A 20740-nucleotide genomic window follows, 5' to 3' on the forward strand; every position below is an offset into this window, starting at 1 on the left:
TTTTCAGCCTGATTCACCTTCACAGGAAGCTGCTGTAAACAGCAAGCCAGGATCAGTGTTATCTTACTTCCAGGTGCCTATGAAGCAGGGGGTCTCCTGACAGGCAGAAAACAAGACTGCAGAAGTTTTCACTGTTTGCTCTACAATGAGAAACAGTTTACATCCCAGTCCCCATGAAGTGAATGAGTGGTTCAGACATGGATTTAATCCAGCATGACACAACTGAGAGTTCAACGCTGAATGTTATACATAGATTAAAAAAGCTGAGATGCTTGCAGGAATGTACACTAGAGGATCCTTCCAAACATTACATGACAGATAAGGGGCAGATGAGCACATTTCTCCTTTGACACTTTCCTGCCTCTGCCCTCCCCCCCATAAGCATAGCTGCAGTAACACGCACAATGAAAACAAACCCAGAAACTGTGGCCCCATATCCTGCCAAAAAACAACTTGAGGCCAAATGTTCAACTCTTGTGGTCAGGTTGCAGAGGGACACAGCGTTCCGCAATTCACTATGGGCTGGCCTTGTACAGACAGCACTGAAGCAGTGACGCAAGACGAGAGCAGTCTGGAGCCACTGCTCCACTTCAAACCCCTGCGGAAGATCTGGGGGCACTTCACACTTTCCCCTGCCCCCAGATCCAGCCCTTTGCACAGGTCGGACAGGCAGCTCAGCACGTGAGAACTACAGAGTAACATCAGTCTTGGTGGTACAGCACCCCTGCCCTGTCCCCAGCTCCACAAGAGATCCTTCCATTTTAGACCATGATGGAGAGGCCATTGAAATGGAAGCATGTGGAACAGCAGCACTGCGACAGAGAACCTTCAAAACACAATGGCTGCTGACTTTTCTATGATCTGCAACATTCACATTACCCAGAGCACACCACTTGAAACAAAAACAAGTGACCTGAGGCTGATTCTTAAGGGAGAGCAGCTATAGAGGTTCCTGTCACCAACTGTTGTACTTTTTCCCTGCCTCCTCTGTAGGGATGGTTCAGTTCTTTGTGTAGCAGCTGCTGACCTTGTATAGTTTTATTTCTAAAGCCTTCACACACTTTGCCTGTCAGAATGCAGCAATTCAGCTGCTGTAATCAGAACAGGGCAGGGGATTTTGACAGAGGCACAGGGCCAGGCACCTAATGGCAGGAATTGGTTCAACAGGCATCCCAAGGTGAATGGGAATGCTCACTGGTATTCTTCAAGCCATTATAGTAAAACCAAAGCAATCAAACCAGCAAAGCAAAATCACTGCTGAAGACTACAGCATGGGGTTTTTGACTCAAGGTGGCCTAAATTCATATGCAAGGCTTCACATGGAGATATAAATCCTGATATGTTCTTAATTTGATTCTTCACTTACTGATCGGTACAATAATAGTTTCAGGATACACAAAAAAGAGAGTGGAGTAAGAAGTGCCTTATGTTTTGGCAGACATGTATGTGATCCACACAGACTGTCAGAAAGGAAAGAAATCAGTATTTCCCCCCACGCAAGCTCTGAGTATGCTGCAGCACAGTTACACTGTCCCCATGAACTTTCCTACAGGAACATCCTCCAACACTTGAACTCATCCAGATTTTGGCCCTAACATAGCCATAAAACATGCATGTCCTTATCCACCCATGTTTCAGGTCAACTGTGAAAAAGGACTTTTGTACCTTATTTAACTGTTTCCTCTCGTCTGCACAAGTATCACAGGCTGTATACAATGGGTGAAAGAAGAACACAGAAAGAGCACATAAAAACCAGAAGGCTTCTGTTTTAAGTGCTTCTATGTATACACATTCCTTTACAGATGTTCCCAAATCATGCTCAGTTGTTTTCTGCACTGGAAATGGGCATGACTGCTTAATACTTAGGAATAAGGACACATTTAGAGCTCCAGGAAGCTGGTCTGCAAACGTTTGAATAGCGAATACTTTGCCTCTGAAAGAGATGTGCTTCAGTGAAGTGAATTTTGTCAACAAATAGCAGGTCCCTGTTAGCATGCCATAGTTTGGCTGAAAATCCTGAAAGCCTGACTTAGAATTACTGTTCTTTTGCTTTAGATAAAAAGATCAAAGATGCGGGATTTAAAATACGACTTGCTTCTATACACACAGTTTCTACTGAGCAATTGACACACAGTAATGTGTTACTTCATGATAGTTTGATGTATCAAAGATCTAAATAAAGGAAAGCCATAATGTTGCTCTGATTGGGGCTGTAAGCAGTGTGAAGGCATCAAAAAATATCTCTGGAGTTTTAGGAGGCCAAGTGAAAAGATCATGTAATGACAGCAGCCCTGCCTATGCCAAAGCAAAGATACTTTTCAAAGAAGGCATGATGGCAACATGACAAAGGCATCCAGTCTGAGAGGTGATCCATCTTCTTGATTGTAGGAATGAGCACGCAGCAAGTCACGTTACCACCCACCCCTACAAGCTTAAGGCATTAGGTAACCATAAGTCCATGGTGAACCACCACCTGCCTTCTCAAAACCATCTGCTACAACCCCCGTCTGCTGTGGTGCAATATGAAGCTATTCTCTCTCCTCTGGCCTGGAAAGTAAGAAGATGGCCTCCTGTTAAGATAACTCCATATAACAGCTTGCCAAAAGACAAGTATGCTAAACTGGATTGCTGGGACAGCTGAGAACATGGTGGAGGTCCCTGACTCTGCCAGGAGGGCAGAAGATGATAATGATGGAGTCTCCGTAGGCAGAGAGCTTCTCAACCATCTCAACAACACCTCACTTGTGGTTTTTCTGTAGGATGCAGCAGAACTACCACAGAGGAAAAGCAGTTGCAGCCTTGGGCACTTCTTGGACTCAGAGAGATAGCACATTAAAGCAGAGCCATGGCCAACCTGCTGAACAAGTTTATTCTTGCTGCTTGCTATCTCCAGAGACAGCATGGCAAAGCCAAGTGCAGTTGAGGATATGTTCTTGCAGATGTTCATATATGTTGAGGAAGAAAGTCCTCTTGCTTGAAAAGCAACTATGACATGAAATACGTAGTGGATATGAAGGACTTCCACATGCCTTAAAGGAATTTGCAGTCTCAAACACTGTTCTTTGCACAGCTCACATAGTGGAGACAGGATTTAGCACACTGTTCTCAGAGAACCTGCTGTTCCTTGGTTTGATAGGAAGACCTACCTCATCTGGGAAAGATTCTGGCAACACGCCCATGACCCCATCCACAAATCCCTTTTCTCCAAGGAAAGATGCAGATGTAGGTCATCCCTACTAAAGAGCAAATACCCCATCACAAGAAAACACTGGAAAACATAAGTCTTTCTCTGTATCTGTATGCTATTACAGTGTACTGTTAACAGGTATAATACAATTGATGCTTCCAAGAAGCCAGGAGCTCCTGGACACACACTGTACTGCCTTTATCTGTGCTTATGCAGTGAGTCTTGTTATTGCAGCAAGGATGGGCAACAGCATAGTGCCTTCTGTGATGAGCAGAGAAAATAAAGCTGCACCCACAGTCTGAAAACTTGGAGGGACGCAGCACGAAGAGCTATCTGTGCTAACACAAGCCCAGAAGCCAAAACCAAGAGCGCTCTCAATACCAGCTGGTGGATTCTGAGCATCCATAAATTTGTCAGATCTCTTTACTGCACAGATAAATTGGTTTTCAGAGCTACTAAAGCTGAAGAGCTGTACCAGAATAAACAGGACGATCTGTGATCAGCCGTATCCTAAATTCCTTTCAAAGGCTGAGCATTTACAAGCCACACCTGGCTGCTGGGAAAAGGTCTGTCACTTCATACTGTCCCCTCTGAATAAAAAACTACTTATAAACTCATTCATGACAGTGCTGCAGAAGAGAACAGGATACAGAACACAGCTATACTCTGAAAGGCAGAGCACTACAGTTCATCCTCTTCCGTCCATCCAGGAGGACAAGACACAGAAAGAACCTGCCTGAGATGTCCTCAAAAGCAGGCACAGGCAGCCCTACAACAGTCTGAGCCCCAAATGGCTGTCAACCCTTCCAGGCACAGAAGGAGAGTAGTTTGTACACCAGCACAGAGAAGAGGAGAGAAAAAACCACAATACTAAGATTATACACACTGTAGCTTTATTAAAGACAAAGTATTACATGATATTTGTACAGAAACCTGGAATTCAAGGGGCCATCACAAAACCCCATGAGACGGCTGGAAGCTACATACCTGGGAAAGCATTGCAGACCGGAATTTGGTTTCAAAGTGTTCCTAATGTGAACCTGGTCTCCGGGATATATGATCTGTCATTTATCACACATGACTGAGAAAGCAATCAATGCAATAAAGTAAGCACACTATGAAAAGCCTTTAAGTTCTGTGCTGGAGATGCAGAAAGGGTGAGTGTGTTTGTAAAAGTGGCAACAGAGGGAAGGATTCTGCATGCCAAAAAGGCTGTGAGCATGTTTTATGGATGAACATGTTTGTTGCCTTTTCTGTAGAACAAGCCTTACAACCCTGAATCAAAGCTGATCACTATCTCAAACACTGACTTAAAACAGATTTGTGCTTTCAATTTTCGAAGCCACCACATCACAAATGAGGAAAAATGGGCAATAATGCCTTTTGCTTCCAAGAGACAATGCAATACTGCCCTGAAATCAAGCAGGACTAGCCAAAAGCCTACTGCCCACACAGCTGGGAGAACTGGCAAGGACTGGTATTGATGACTATGGATTAATTCCAAGTAAGTGTTTTTTTAGTCCTCACCAGGCTATTCTGGTTACAAACAAGAATCAACTGCTTCATGCAGATCAACGCTAAATTATTTCCTCAGCTTTCGAAAGGTGAGCCCCTGCAGACTGCAGAACTCTGCTGATGAGCACATGATCTGGTCATGCCTCAAGATGAAACTTCATGTGTGCTACAGCATCTTGTGAGCTCATGGATCATCACTTCAGCTGTCAGCAAGTGCCCGAGATCTGCATGCCCTTATTCGTGCCTGACGCAGTAGAGTGGGCCACAGCCTTCACTGTGCAAAGCACTAAACACAGCAACAGTTGACTATTCTTCCTGTGGTACATTAGCACCAGCCTTGATGGTGTGCCAAGTTGTCTTCTGTATAATGAGCACAACAGGCAAGATTCACCTCTGTGCCACAGCATATATCTGAGACATCTCACATCAACCCACAGCACATTCTTTGCACTAACCCAAAGACCGTAAGTCCTTGTGGGATCTACTCCTAATCAAACTCCATAACGTTGGTGCCAAGCCCTCATCATGAGGAAGCCACTAACTGGCCACAAATACACCCTTCAGAGGGGTTTACCCAAGGGTAATGCATCACTCCTAAAAGGAAACAAAAGGTCCCAGTTTAGCACAGTGCTGCTGCACACCTCCAGAAGCATCCTCTCCCTGTGCAGAGCAGCAGCCTCAGCTCCCCAGCCCCATCTAAGGCTGGAAGCTGCAGCACGACAGCACCTGAGGCATCAGGAACTGGGAGCAAGCACAGTATTTCACCAGCCCTTTGGCATTACCAACCCACACCCCCCCTGCATGTACGGCTACAGTGAGGGAACTAATACCTGGGCCAGGCAAATGCATAGCCATGCCTGTTACCACAGTAGCAGCTCTGCTTGAAGGGAGAGGAGCTCTTACTGCCTCGAGACTCACTCCAGCTATGGAAAATGGAGAATTTATCCCTAGTATGAAGAGGAACACCAGTCAAAAGTCTGTACCAATTTTTCCATCATGAAGTATGAAGTTCTAGACTTTAGATTAATGAGCTTTAGAAAAATGCAGCACTAAAGAATAAAAATGTAAATTTCAGAGGGCTCCTGAAACATTTCTGAAACCAGCAACTCACTGTTCTGATATACAAGAGAGACTGCACTTGAAAGAAAAAAAGCACCTTTGAAAGGTTTATCTAAGGGGCTTATTAATATTTAACAGGGCACCAATGTGGCAGAGCTCAGCAAGAACAAGCAAGATACTCCAGCTTCTTCTAGGACTCAGCCAAGGCAGTTAAAGTTTAACAAAGAGATGGATGGGGGGGCAGTTCCAAGCACAACATAAGGGCCAGGTTTGGAGAAAAGAAACAAAAAACAAATGCTGGTGCCAGAAGGTGTCTAAGTAAGCAATAAAGTACATTTAGCACCAATAGTGCTTGCTAAAACAAAAACTTTTCAACACAGAGCAGGCAGCTGCCAGTACACAGCTGCTAGGTTAGTCCAATTTTCAGGTTACACTACATTTCCTGCAGGTACCTCCACCACAGGAGGATGCCTGCCCTTCAGCATCAGCCACCTATATCCAGCTGCACATCCCTCTGCCTCCAAAAGTTTCTGCTGTTCAGAGCGCCTCCCTGCTCCAGCCATCCCATTTCCATGGGTGCTTTGCTCCTTAGGGGTGCAGCACTGTGCTGCATCCCCATCCAGGGTTCAAAAGTGAGTATGCAGAAGAGTCAGAGAGGGTTAACAAACCCAAATCTACCAATTTCTAAAGTGCTGCCCTAATTTAGAGGGTACATAAAGGAGCTAGGGTATTCCTTGCTGCCCCTTCTTATGCAGTCCAGCTCACCTCGTCTCTCCAGGTCCACTTCACAGAGCTCCCCTCTGGGCATGCTGCTCTCCATCTCTGTCAGTGTGTCCATTCTCCACCAGTTTCTCCCAGCTTAGCAAAAACACTCAGTTCTCCAGATGGGCTTGCAGAGTAAGCTAGAAAAGCCTCATGGGCTGCCAGCAATTCCTCAGGCTCGTTTTCCCTGAACAGCTTTTCTGAACTGTTGGTACCAACCCTAACATGAACCCTGGTTGGAAAACACACATTCTAAGCTTGTCCCACTACAGACTACATCCAGGAGATGTAGAACAGAAGACTCAGAGTACACTTTATGTTTTCACTTTTTACTTGTCCACCATTGCAGCATCTTTTAGGGATGAACGAGTCATAGTAAGCAGCTCTTTAAGACAAAGATAGTTCCATGTGACCTCTTCTCCAGGGCATATGTGTGTGTTCAGCCAAAGAGTTCTATGCATATCAGATACTCAACACCGTATCTCAGACTTTGCTTATGTTTGGCATTAGTCAGGAAAGCAGAAATACAGCTTGATGAGAATCAGGCAGGAGATAAGTTTAAAATATGATCAAAATCAAACCCAGGACAAGGCGTGTTCGTGTTAGATTCCTCGAAGGTCGAAAGGTATAGGTTTCAAGTTCCAGGCAGTCAGCACCAACACAGGCAGCAACAGGAGAATGACAGACACCATGCCACAAGTAGCCTGGTGCTGTTACACACTGCACTAACAGCTCCACAGATTGAGGCCCACACTGTAAACCCACATGAAAGCCTTGACATCAGAGGTAAGTACCTTCAGATGGGATAGGGGGAGCTCACAAGCCATTACTGACAACCACTTCTGAGAGAGCTTTTGCTAAGTCAACACGGATAGCATCCACAGAAGCAGCAGTAGATCCCTGGTGCTGCCTCTGAGTGAAGAAGCAAGACACACCAGGAGGTATCACATACTAAAACAGTTGATGGTCTTCGAGAAGACTCCACTATCACCTCAGGGTTTATTCTTTGTAATGATTAATTGAACAGACACAACCAAACACACTTCAAAAGGCAAGCTGACAGATAAGCCAACAATCTAATGCAGTTATTCTTGCCAAGGCTTACACATTACGTTGAAAGCAGCCCTCTTCCCCCACAAATGGATTTGATACTTTCAGTCTGAACATACAGGCACCAATTCAAAAATCCATCTGATTGAAATTATAAGTTAACATTGTGTAGGGTAATACTATAAAGTCTGACTTGGGTTTTGTCATTGTCTCTAAATATGTGCCTTTTTGATGTAAACAGAATTATTATGCCACTTCTTGGGGTCTCTCACTACCTTGATTAAAATCTAACCATTGTTTCAATCTGCAGGCTTCAGTAGCAAAATAATCTAAAGAATAAACAGCTTGAATGTGTACCAAAATCATACCAGGTATATTATCCATGCTCAGCACAATTTTCAGTGAAAAGATGCTTCCCTTAGCACATACACAGTACATAAAAAGAAAGGGCTTTATAAAGAACTTGAGCTGTGTTTTCCAAGAAAAAAAAATCAACCACATATTTTCCCCCAAAACAGAAAGAGTCTCGTGAAGATCATACAGTGGAATCATCATGCTGAAGCTGCTGAGATAAGCTTTATGATCAGCGTTATCTTTTCGTGAAGCTGATCTGAACCTCACTTATTCCAAGTTAATTGCGTGTTGTTTGTTATGGCTGTTATTGTTCTCCACCAGCTGCAGGCATTCTTCTCTCAAACACACTCCACATGCATACTCATTATTAATGTTATTTTTAACCTTTCTGGACAGCACTCCAAACTATACAACCCACTCAGACAGGCTCAGCACACACTCCTCTGAGCCAGCTTGCCACCATCCCATTGAGCCGATAGAGCAATGCAGCCATTGGGCCCAGGTGTATCCAGGAGACATTAATAATCCAGCAAGCTTGCTTCTGATTCTTATGAATATTTACATACACACCTAAAAGCATTGTTTCACTCATGGCAGGCCTCTAGTTTCAAACAGGCTTGGCCTTTCACAAGTTAATATGACTTCCATTTCACATACTTCTCTATAGGATGACCTCATGTGAAAAGCTGGATTAAATTTGCTACAGCTTCTAGTAAACCCAATGTCAAGAAGAAGTTTACAGAATTCAGGAAGCTATTATTGTCCTAGACATCTCTATCTTGCGTAAGAAGATCAGAAAGCTGTTTAAATTAGCAGCTGCATTCACAGCCTCAGGACATACTGCAAAACAAAGTCTATGGAGCATCCACGTAACCTAGGATAATGCTCCACTGCTCAAATTACTGATGTTGACAGGACCAGGTTAAACAACAGCTTTAAATAGCTCATAAAATATGAGCTAATTTTAACTTCATTCTTTCCCTTCCCACAATTGCCAGCTGAGGAGACAGACTTAAAGCAAATGCACCTTTTAGGGACAGCAAAAAAACTGCAACCCTCATATTACAAGCAACCACCAGAAGATACTAGGGCTTCTGCACATAATTTCAAACACCGTGTCTCAACCTTTGAAATGGGGAAAGGGAAGGAGGAGACAGCAGTTCTCTAATGAGGGCAAGACGTCCTAATACCATATATGAGAAGAGACTTACAAAGATATTTCCAGTTCAAGTTGATTTATTACTCAAAAGTGATGTGTTTCAGAAAAGAAACAGCTAACAAATCACATCAGCACAGGCAAAAAAATAAGGATGTTGCAATTATTGGGTTGCAGCAAGTATTGTGCGAGTGACGACAGCAATGCTCTACTATACTTAGGAAAGGGAAAAGGAAGCAAGAAAGACTGAGTGTGCCTGCTTGTTGGGCCAGACCAGATTACGTGACACAGGAGTATTCTTTAGTTCAAAGGTTCACAAGAAGGTTGTGAAATCTCCTTTGACAGCTTCCAGAAACAAAAATACACTTGAGAAATACCCACTGGTTCAGTTTCACTCCTCAGCTACTAAACATACAGGAAGCCTTTACACAATGTATGGACACCAAGAATTCCAGCTGTTTCATGTGCAACCCATGCTGGTAATAAGAAAGCACTGGTGAAGGTAGAAGCCTCTGCTTTTATAAGTTTAAGAAATACAAAGTACTGTTTACCAGGTATTTCCTACCAGTATTATCCAAACCAATCCCCAGGACTCACCCTGCATTTCCTACCATCGCACATCTCTGTTCCAGTACAACTTTCTCACAAAGCAGCCTTGTAAAATATTTCTTTCTTCAGAATCCTATACATACTGATCAGAAGTACAGCAAAACTTTATTCTTTGAATGAGGAAGAGCATCCAGACCCAGTATTTGGATATTTGCTTATAAAATTTACTTTTTCCTTTTTTTAACCTGTCTTCATGTCTAAGAAGGGTAACAGTTGGTGTTACTGAAGGAGAAATGTTAGGATGTAACAGTTTTCCTGAGGACATTATTTGTGCAGGACATGTTCCACAGTAAGACCATCTCAGAAACAAGGTATAGAACAATCCAAAATGATTTAATAATAATTGCTTTTAAATCTATTGAGGAATTAGCCTGCTGTTCCATGTCAGTATTGGCTTTACTCTTGATGGCTATTAGAACAGCCTTACTGTTTTCTTGCTGCTCTTGCGTCTCTCTAGGGGCACCAGGACATACACCTTATCTCTGAAGTAGCAGTGAGCACAGCCATCAGTTTTTAAGACAAGAGGACAAACTACAGAACCCAGTGAGCATTTTCAGTCAAAAATGCCTGCAATTATGGCACCAAAGACTTAATTAAACTGCCTAAGTGAGTGTCTGTGTGAAAAATGCCTTTTGTAAACTTGAAACTAAAAGCACTAGAAAAGCATTCTCACCTGAACTGTAATCTTTCAGTCGCAAGTCCTTCACAGGTGTTCCATCAGGTCCTCGGAAAGCATTGAGGATCTACAGGAAAACCAAGATCCACTTCAGTCTCCAAACTCAAATCTCAGAAAGTGAAGCACCTGCTAATGCACATTTCTCTCTCCCCAAGATTTCTTTTCTTTCTGAGTTAACTCAACTGAGACATTTTCCAGATTAGGTTCCAGCAGTACTGTTTTTTGAGTTTGGGAAGTATTTGGGGGTTTTGTTTAAATAAGTAGGCACCATTTACACCACAATTCAACTGTGCAAAAGTTTATTATGCTGCTTTCAGCCGGACAGCTCACCTCTGATCCTTATTTAAGGTCAGATATCTTGCTGCCATTCAGAAAATCAAAGGACATGGGGTGACTTTTCTTAGTCTTATCATCCTCTGATGGCCAAAGTTTCTGCCATGAGTTCTCCAGCATCAAGCCTCTGATCTAACCCTAGCAAAAACTGTTGCATGTAGGGATTCTCATATGTGGAACTGCCACCAAAAACACCCAACCTAATTCAAAGTGGAGGCTTTTGGAAAGGGAGCTCCTTTCACCTGGTAGCCTAGATTATTTTTTGCCTTTTTACTAAAATCAGCAGTAGCAGCAGACATCTTTTCCATCTTTATAAGATCTCATTTAAGCAATTTCAAGTAACTAAGAATAAACAAGTTCACTTCAACACTACATGTCTTCTGAGCCCAAAATATAACAACAAAATAATAATATTTGGTATATAAAGCAATGATCAAAGTAAGGCATGTTAAAGAGTCTGGAGTTGAGGCTTTTAGCCACCAACACCCCACACATGACTGCAGAAAAACTCATCACTTACAGACTCCCCAAACCCCAGAATAACAAGGTAAAAGATAACACTGCAATGACTTCTAAATCTGGATTTTTTCCTGAGGAAAATGACAGACCATCTGTACTACATTAACCAGGCTTAAAATGGTACTTTTAAAAACCCTTGAGAAAAGTTTTTGGATTAAAAACATCCCACTTACATCATCCTTTGTGGCAGTTTCAGGCACTCCTCCTAGCCGAATAAGCTTGCTTGGCTTCACATATTTGGGACAGGTCCGGTAATCTTGGTCCTTGAGTTCACAAAATCAAGATGTTTTTTACAAATGAGAGATGGTAGCACACAATTCAAACTCAACAGTAGTCATTAATTCAGTAGTTACCATCACCTTCAGATTTCAAAGTTAACTCTGAAGGATAAGCAAGCCTGCATGAGAACAGCTGTACTGTTCTACACAGGTCCACTCAGGCAAGCTGCTTTTCTATGGTAGTGCTCATAAGTACTGTCCAGGAGAAAACAACAAAATAAGCTTTTCTATGTATTATTTTCCCCCAACTCCCTCCTTCCCTCTGGTCATCTTCAACCTGTGGACTTTCTGAACCAAATCTGGTTCCATGTATTTAACAATTCCCAACTGCTAAACTGCATTTCTCTTGAGAAGAAAGTATTTGTGAGATAGAAAAGGTGCTCATTAAAACAACTTGGAGCATGAGGATGATCTCAGAGAAAGATGGTGAATTAGGATGGAAATTAAGTGATGGGATATGAACAGAAGACTCCTTCACAGCTCTTTCCATTCTTTGGGCAACACACATTTAACAGAAACATCAACTGACAAAACCACCTACCTGAAGGCTCTTATAGGGCCTAGAATCTTTGCTGGGTTTTCCTTCTGAAAAGGACTTGCCATGTTCATAATCAAACATCTGATGCCCTGGCAGCCGGTGATCCACATCGCGATACTCAATGTTTCGGTAGTCAGTGTCTTGCCTTCCAAGGAAATCCAAGCCACCTTCACCCTTTAACCCAAGATCAGAATCGGATGTTTGCTGCTCCCCCCCAGAAAGCTGCTGCTGTTGCTGCTTGTTAGAAAAGGCCTGAGGCTGCTCCTCTTGTTCCTGAAGAGTAGGAAGAGGTCCACGGCTATTTTGGAAATTGTGTGAAGCGTCGTCTTCAAGACCCAATCCATGGGATTCCTCTTTTCTGGCTGGTGCTTCTGAGTGTTGAAATTCTCCTTTTTGGCTACCAAAGGGAGTTCTATCTAGACCAAGTGTAGACTCCTCCCTCTTGCTGGTGTTTAAACCAGAGCCCTCTCTTTCTGCTAAGGGTACAGTAGATTGGTTGCGCCTAAAATCTACAAGGCTTTGATCCACAGGAGGCATTTCCCTATCTGAAAAGTCCATAGGAGGAGCCACATCTCTGCTCCTAAAATCCTGATCAGATCGGGACCTGTGCCTATTTCTGAAGTCTGATGATGGTGCATTTCTGTTTCTGAAGTCCAAATCAGAGGTGCCCACACCCCTGAAGTCCCAATCAGGTACATCCCTATTTCTGAAGTCTGAATAGGAATGCTCTCTGCCCCTGTAGTCTAACTCAGACATATCTCTCGCCCTGAAGTCTGAATGAGATCCATCTCGACCTCTAAAGTCTAGATCAAAAGAACCCCTTCCCCTGAAGTCTGATGGAGGTTCATCTCTGCCCCTGTAATCCATATTATGTGCTTCCCTATCCCTATTGTTCATACGGAATGTCTCCCTATTCCTATAGTCCACTGAAGGAACGTCCCCACCTCTGAAGTCCATAGGTGGCCCTTCTCTGTCCCTGAAGTTTCCAGGGTACATATCCCTGCCCCTGTACTCAGAAGAGTGTGGCTCCCTACCTCTGAAATCCATCTGAGACTCATCTCTGCCCTGGAAATCAGATGGTGGAAAATCTCTGCCCCTGAAATCATGGTGCCCCTCCCCACCTCTGAAGTCACTACGTGGTCCATCTCTAGCTCCAAAGCTGAAAGAAGGTTCCTCTCTGTTGGCAAACTGAGGATTGAGGAGGCCTGTGAGTGCCTGGATATCAAAAGGAAGTGATTCTCTGCCAGAGAAGTTGCCAGAGTGTCTTTCTTGAGCAAGGCTATCAAGGGAAGGAGGATATTCCCTGTTCCACCCGGGAGCAAACCTTTCTTCTTGGCTCCCACTGTAGAAATAAAGACAGTATTATTCATAACGTGCTTAGAGTCTGAAATCTACACAGCAGCACATTCTTCTCTAAACTTTTTATAGAGTTGTGTAACAGTCTAAGATCCGCAGAAGATATTGATGTTTGGCAGTTTAAGATGAGGCAGCATACGACAGATGTGAGAAAGTAAACTTGGGTACTCCCATTTCAGCACAATTTCCAGAAGCACTCAACAGGGAATACCTGCAATATTAATGGGTTAATGATGGTAGCAATCCACATAGTCCTGCACTGCACACAGCTGGGCAGCTGTTCAAGGTTCCACCAGCTGGTGTGTTTGCTCATTAGCATCACCAGCACATGCCTGTGAGGAACCACTTGAGCTTAAGTTCTCCAGGCAATATTACAAACAGCTAACTTAACACGTCATCCTGAGGCACATAAAAGCAGAGGTTACCAAACATGCTCCATTAACATACTACAGAGACTCATTTCTGTTTCCTTGTGCTGGAGCCTAAACTGGCACAATGCTGAATGCTACCAGTTCAGACTCTGAGGATGCCTCACAGGAATATGCCAACAATCAGTGCTCAAGATGATCCTGTGCTTGTGCCTCCAGACTGGCTGTCTTACACCAAGTTTACAGCACTATAGCGGTGGGCTCTCCTGAGCTTTATCTCCTTTATCTGTATAAAACCACTCAGGAAAAGGTCTCCTCCTAAAAGTGTTTTTCAAAACCCAGTGAGGTTTTGGTGGGAGGGGAGGTTTGAGATGGAGCTACCTCATTTTTCATGCAAGTGAGGCTTCAATACTTTTTTTTTATTTTTAAAATAGAATAACAAAGTATCAATACATTTCAAAATAACATCAAATGCCACTCAAAGCAGTGGACATTTCCTTAGCAACTACAGCAAATTATGTTGTTCTTTGAGTTTCACAACAGAATCACTCACCAACAGAACGCAAGATGACATTTACATAGTTAAACCACATACAGACCCCCTAAGCTACATACCCATTTCACTACCTTGAAGAACAGTAATTAAAATTTGGTATGAGGTTAGAGCTCCCCACCCAATATCATAAGCGATTATGCCAATAAAATCCACTTAAAAATCAGCAGAACTGTTATCATCACAGAACACAATCACTCCCTCATCAATACCATTAAGACATGTACTGGAGGATACTCATGTTCATAGCTCAGATCTCATCAGCTTTCTCAATACATTACAGTTGGACAATCATTGGAAGTGTCTTATTTCAGAAACCTAAGGTATGCCACGAGGCAGTACCTTTATCGCACTGATATTCAAGTAACTGAGGTAGACACATACGCAAAGGATGAAAGAATTACACACAACAGAGGAAAACCCTAGCTTTTGGTGCCGCCATTTTCATTTTTATAGCCAAAGCCCTCTTGCAAGTAGAGGCCCAACTAATAACTAGAGCAATATAAACTGAAGAAAAATATCATGCTGTGCAGGTCAGTTGCATAGGAATCTTTAAAGCAGTTCCAGTGACATTCAAAACTGCTTTATGCAGGAGTATTGCCAAGACCATGGGGATATATGATCTACTTAACCTCATGGAGAGAAATAAACTCTCAAAGTTTTCATAAGACACCGTGTGCAATGGAAGTGCCAGAACTTCAGAAGTTAAGGTAAGCGCCATGGTTGAAGAGAATCAACATCACACTATTAGGCTCTTCTCTTCTGTGTCTTAACAGTGCATAGCATCAAAACCCACATGGCATATCATCACCTTAGCTTACAACAGCTAAACTAAGCATCGCTAGAAAAGGTGGTGTGGAGAAGGAACAGAAATACTAACAGCAGCTGTTGTTAAAACCAGTAATAAATGACAAATCTTCAGAAATACAGAAAGTGACATTGTCACTTAACTTGCCTGTTCTTTGGCAATCACACCTAACTCAACACAGACCTCAGGAGTTCTACCAAAATAGCCTGTGTACAGAAGGTTGCACAGAAATGCTAACACACAAAGTTCCTATGGCTTATTGTATCATAGAATGTTGCTGAAACAAACTGTACATTCAAGTACTTACCGAAAAGAGCCCATTCTGTTGCCTTGTCGATGGTCTCCCCACATTTTGGTCTTGTCTGGTGGTTTCCAGAAATGGTTTCCAGAAATGGTTAATTCACTCTAAGAACACCAAGACAGCACAACCTGTTGAATAAACAACATGACAATAAGCCATGAAGCAAAGAACACATAACATGTGAAAAAAAAACCCTGCTGGTTAGAAAAGGGGTGTGTCAGGATTCTGATCAGGATCCACAAATATACAAGACCACATCCAGGCACAAACGAATTTAATTGTTGCCTTTCTCCATGTTCAAATTTGCAAGCATCAAATGACTTCTGAAATCAAGCTGTCAATATGGGTGGGCAAACAATGTGGTATCTGCTTTGATTAGCATAAAGCTTTCCAACATGCTGTGCTGTCTGACACTATTTGGAGCGCAGCTAGACGTGAGAAAGCCACAATCATCACCAACCAGGACCGCTGCCGAACAACAGTCTGCAATTAATGTTTAATCCAAACGATTTTTTTTTGCCAAAAGCTCCCTGTTGTTCAAGGAAACGATCACTACTATTGGTCTACTATGGTTACTCTGCCCTCAAAAACATGTAGATAACAGAGTAGACTTTGCCAATAATCATTACAGGCACTGTTCTCCAATGCTGCCCTCATCAAGCTGAGTGACGCAAATAACACTTGCCTCATCAGAGATCTAAAATTTCATCCACTTCCTCCCACCAGCAGAGAAGGTGAGGATTTCCTGGTGACTGTCAATGGGCCTTGAAATGGGAAATATTTCTACCTTTCTCCCCAAAACAAAGGTTGCAGCATAGAGCAAAATGAGGCAGCTGGCAACCTGACAGTCTCAAATCTGCTCTGGCTAATTCAGTTGCAGCAGTGTGGGAGGGCTCCTGTGCCACAAGACCAAGGTTAGACCTGGGGTTCTCATGCTACTGCAAAACAGCTCAAAAGCAGGAATTAAACTGACCGCAGTGGTTAGGTGGAACAGAAGACAGTGCAGACAGTCACTGCCAGGCCTGCCTAGAGCAGCTAATGTTGAAGAAAAGCAGATCCTGTTTCTTTTAACTTCCAAAGGTTAACACTACCAAACAGGTGGCAGGTTGACAGAGCGGCTTGTGACAGACCTCAAACCAGGGAGCAATTCCAGGTGCTGTAGCTGGCAGCCACCTGTGCAGAGCTGAAGGGAGCTACCCTGCCAAAAGGGAGCTCCTGCTCCTGCCAGAGTCCATCACCAGCCAGGCAACACTCACATGGGAGCTGGGGAGTACACAACAGTGTGCAAGCTGATGAAGGCAACCTGTACAACTACCACTGAACCACCTGCCCCATTTCTAAAGAAAGAGGATCATTCAGTTGGCCACTTGAGCCCAAGAGCACTGGCCTTCTCACGTTTTACATGGCTCTGAATGCAACAAGCAACCCCCTAATCCAGAGGACTTCCTCTGTTAACTCCATTGTATTCTCTTTCCCAGAGGTGAATCTAAGAGAACTGATACTGCACACTTCACAGAGAGCAGGTAAATGGAGATGGTTGCAGCAGTCATCATTATGGTTGGCTAGCATCAGCTGGTCCTCCTATTTATGAACTTTTGCAGCCTGCAAACACAGAATCCTAGAATTGCATAAAGGTTTGGCTTGGAAGGAACCTTAAAGCTCATCCAGTTCCAAACCCCTGATACAGGCAGGGACACTTTCCATTACAGCAGGTTGCTCCAAGCCCCATCCAACCTGCCCTTGAACACTGCCAGGGATGGGGCAGCCACAGCTTCTGTGGGCAACCCACGCCAGTTCCTCAGCACCCTCACCTACAGACCTCGTGTTTCTTTTTCTTCCTTTTTGGATTCCTCCTGCAGTTCTCATTAAGTCAACAAGCTTACCAATGCTAAAAAGAAAACAAACAGACAAACAAAAATCAAAACACAACAAACCTTTACCAGCTGGGAACTGTTTGGCATAACATTCAAATTATCAGAGGAGATAAAAATCACCGCAGGGCTGACACTGGGCCTGGCACAGATCAGCTGAGCCAAACAGCGACATCAATGAGTATGAGGTCATGGTTCAATAACACAGGCAGCAACACTGGCTCCGAGTCCCTTGCTCAGCCTGATACAATGTGCTCCCTCCACTCTGCCTTTGGCAAGGCACAATGGGTTAGCCGTGCCAGCCTGTGCTCTTCTAGCTCTGCACCATGGATGACCCTCCAAAAGAGAGTTATATTTAACCCAGGTCATTGCAATGATACAGTTTACTACACAGCCCCACAAAACAAAGTGACAGCACACTGCAGGACAGGGACAGAAGCTTCTTAGACCGGCTTCCACCAATGCCAAGATCTTCTGAAGGTATACCCTGGTACAGCTGCCGCAAAGATGCATACTGAGGAGAAGCCATCAGGATTCATCCTTCTGCTGCAGGCAGGTAACTGCCAGCTCAGCTCCCACCTCCCTGCTGGAAGGCAAAAGCTAGGAGACTGGTCAGTGAGAGCAAGGCTGTTTGCCAGAGTCACCGAGAGAGCCCGGGGCTGGGGCCAGGCCAACGTCAAAACACAGGAAAAATCCACCCTCAAGTCCTAGGAACTGTCCATCAATTAGTTTTGCCGTAACTCAGTTACAGCCATACATCTGAAGGAGACATCAACAAAGGATGTTTCAGAATGACACAGTAACGCAGCCACAGAACACATAACATGGTCCAGTCACTCACAGAGCCCAGATTTAGAGTTCAAGGCAATAATTAGCTCTTACAATTAGACTGGATATTCAGGAGGACGGATATGCATCCTGAATACTGTATTTCCCTCCTTCTACCCCAGCTGGCTCTACTTCCTGTTGGCAAAGCCTCAGCTCCACTGAAGATACAGAAGGTGCACCTCAAAGGAAGGGAAGATCTTTCATGGTCTAAGTTCCTCCAAGGACCACTGGTCCCACAGTCCTCCTAGGAGAGGCTGATGGAGCCTTGTGATTACCCCCAAAGAACTTCCTCAGGACCATGCCCTGCCCTGCCTTCCCCAGCATCCCCCAGTGCCTGGGGGTATTCCCAATTCCACTTTCCAAACCACAAATGCCAGTCCTGACAGCAGATTCCTTTGGATCTCTTATTCCAATTCCTGACATACTATGGTAAAATAATGACACTGTACATCAGAATCATGCAACTGAACCAGACTAAGAAGCTGACCTTCTTAAGGAATAACTAAAGATCTGAGGCAAGGGGCAGAGTGAGGAATGCCAGCACAGTCCTCGGGCATCTCCTCACCACCTTACACCCAGCTTCACACCTTGTTTCCCAGATCTGGGGAAGAGAGGAGAAATGAGTGACAGATTAGGTGAGGTGACATTTCAGAGATGCTAGTTTCAGAAAAATACCCTGATATTCACAACTTCTCTCCAAACAGATCTTGCCAAAGCTGCCAGACTGGGTATTTATAGAGCATGAGGAAACCAAACACGTAACTCCACAAAGGACTATGCTCAAAGAGCAGAGGAAGTAACTTACTGCAGAACAACTTTCTGCACCGAGTAAAGTTTTTGTAAGCCTGAAGAAAGGAAAAAGCCTGTGTGAAGTTCAAGTACTACAGAAGATACAAAAGAAAACCTTTCCCCAAGCTACAGAACCTGCAAGTAGCCAAGAAAGCCAGTTATTGTCAATGTTAAAATTGAAGATGTCTTATCCAGAAATATCAAAACCATGCCACTGAAATTTGAAAGCAGAGGGAGAACCATTTTGGCTCTCCCAGGTGTCAGGGTGGAGGTTTTCACTTACAAAGGGGGATGAGTGTCCTTTTCAGCTGCATGATGCTTTTTAAAACTTGTATTAGAAACAATCAGGTGGATTTCTAGCACATATACCCCCCATTATTATCCAGACTTTGCCTGTCACAAAGAACTTCACAAGTGGATTACCAGCTGGGGATTGCTGGGAGAGACTTTCACACCACCAGTACCCTGCTCTGGTAGGAAAGTGGATTCACCTTCACCGGCATTTCCAAAGTTAATACCATACACTAGCAATGACACCAAATTCTCCTGGTGCCAATTGCTCTGATAACCAAACCACGGGAGGTCACCCTCCCTTAGCTCTATAGCCCCTGAGCACTACCCAGCCTTTGCCAGTCTCCAGCACAAACCAGGCCTCAGCCTGCTCCACCTAAGCCTTCATTTACCATCCAAAATCCCATTTAGCCCATCGCAGGGCGTTACCATCAGCCAACACTATGCAACAGCCCCATCACCTTTCCCTGCAGCCCAGCACAAACCCAGCCCACTTTTTGTCCACCCCTTCCAAAACCACAAGTGTTCTGAGGCACTTTTCACAGAAGCACGTATGAAGTTGTATGACCAAGTATTGCTCAGGGCCTCAGAATAACACAGATATACACAGAAACACAACCACTGATGCTGGCACAGGCAGAAGGCCCCAGGGCTCAGCACAGCCATGCAAGACACTCCACAGTAGTCCTGCAGCAGTGTCTGAGCTCCCCAAGCCCGTGTCCCACAGGCCACTGAGGCGTGGAGCTCCAAAGAGGACATGAAGCCTGAGGCCACAGCAGGGCATGGCGCAGGGACGTGCTTCCTCACAGCTCGCAGCCAAGGCAGCCCCATCCGTGGGCTATCCCCCATCACAAGTGACCCCAAATGAGTCACCCCCCATCATGATGGCCCCACAGGAGGAACGTTCTGCTCCGCCGCCCCAGCGGCCCTGGGAAGGGCCTCCCCCCATACGCTTCTCTACCCCAGACAACCCCACGGGCACACACGTCCCCATCCCGGGAGGCCTTCAGGACGCACCTCCTTCACTCCAGGGAATATCCCTCCCCGCATGCCTGCTCTGCCCAGCCGCTGCACCCCGGGACACCGCCGGGAGCCGCGCCCGCCCCGTCACCGGGCGGCCCCACGGCAGAGCCCGCACCCGCAGGCCTCTCCCCGCACAAACCCCCACACACCCCCCGGTGCCGGCTCCTCCGGCGGGGCCACGGCCATGACGGCGGAACGAGGCCACCCCTCACCTCCTCAACCGCCGCCTCCCGCGCCGCGCCAGGCCCAGCGCCACCACAGCGAGAAGCCGGAAGTTCCGCTGAGCTCACCCCGGCCGGCGGCAGCGCACTGTACACTGGGAAATGTAGTCCCCCTCCCTAGAGCTGCACTGCCGGTCCCGCCGTTTTCTCGCCGGAGGACTACATTTCCCAGCGTGCTTCGCGCGGCGCGCGGGGCTCGCCGGGAGTTGGAGGCTCTGAGGCGCAGGGCCGAGCGGCTGGCACCGGGGTCTGCCTACAGCTCCCATGGCTCCGCGGGAGCGGCGCCCGGCCTCGG

The 20740-nt window shown here is 45.0% G+C and overlaps 1 protein-coding gene across 2 annotated transcripts in view; it reads right to left on the bottom strand.

Moving 5' to 3' along the window:
• RBM6 (RNA binding motif protein 6) overlaps positions 1-20497 on the bottom strand; it is a 58568-nt gene extending 38071 nt beyond the window's left edge. The window contains exons 1-5 of one of the 2 annotated variants that reach the window (XM_005141573.3): positions 20437-20497; positions 15429-15550; positions 12040-13378; positions 11394-11483; positions 10366-10435 (exon numbers count right to left, since the gene is read on the bottom strand). In XM_005141573.3, the coding sequence (XP_005141630.2) occupies positions 10366-10435; positions 11394-11483; positions 12040-13378; positions 15429-15472 (1543 nt within the window). In that variant the 5' untranslated portion in view covers positions 15473-15550; positions 20437-20497. Of the gene's footprint in view, positions 1-10365; positions 10436-11393; positions 11484-12039; positions 13604-15428; positions 15551-20436 lie in introns of both variants that reach the window. The other variant, XM_034066082.1, reaches the window with a different exon arrangement.
• Between the last annotated feature and the right edge of the window lie 243 nt (positions 20498-20740).

This window comes from Melopsittacus undulatus, chromosome 9 (assembly GCF_012275295.1).
Source record: "Melopsittacus undulatus isolate bMelUnd1 chromosome 9, bMelUnd1.mat.Z, whole genome shotgun sequence".
NCBI lineage: Eukaryota > Metazoa > Chordata > Aves > Psittaciformes > Psittaculidae > Melopsittacus > Melopsittacus undulatus.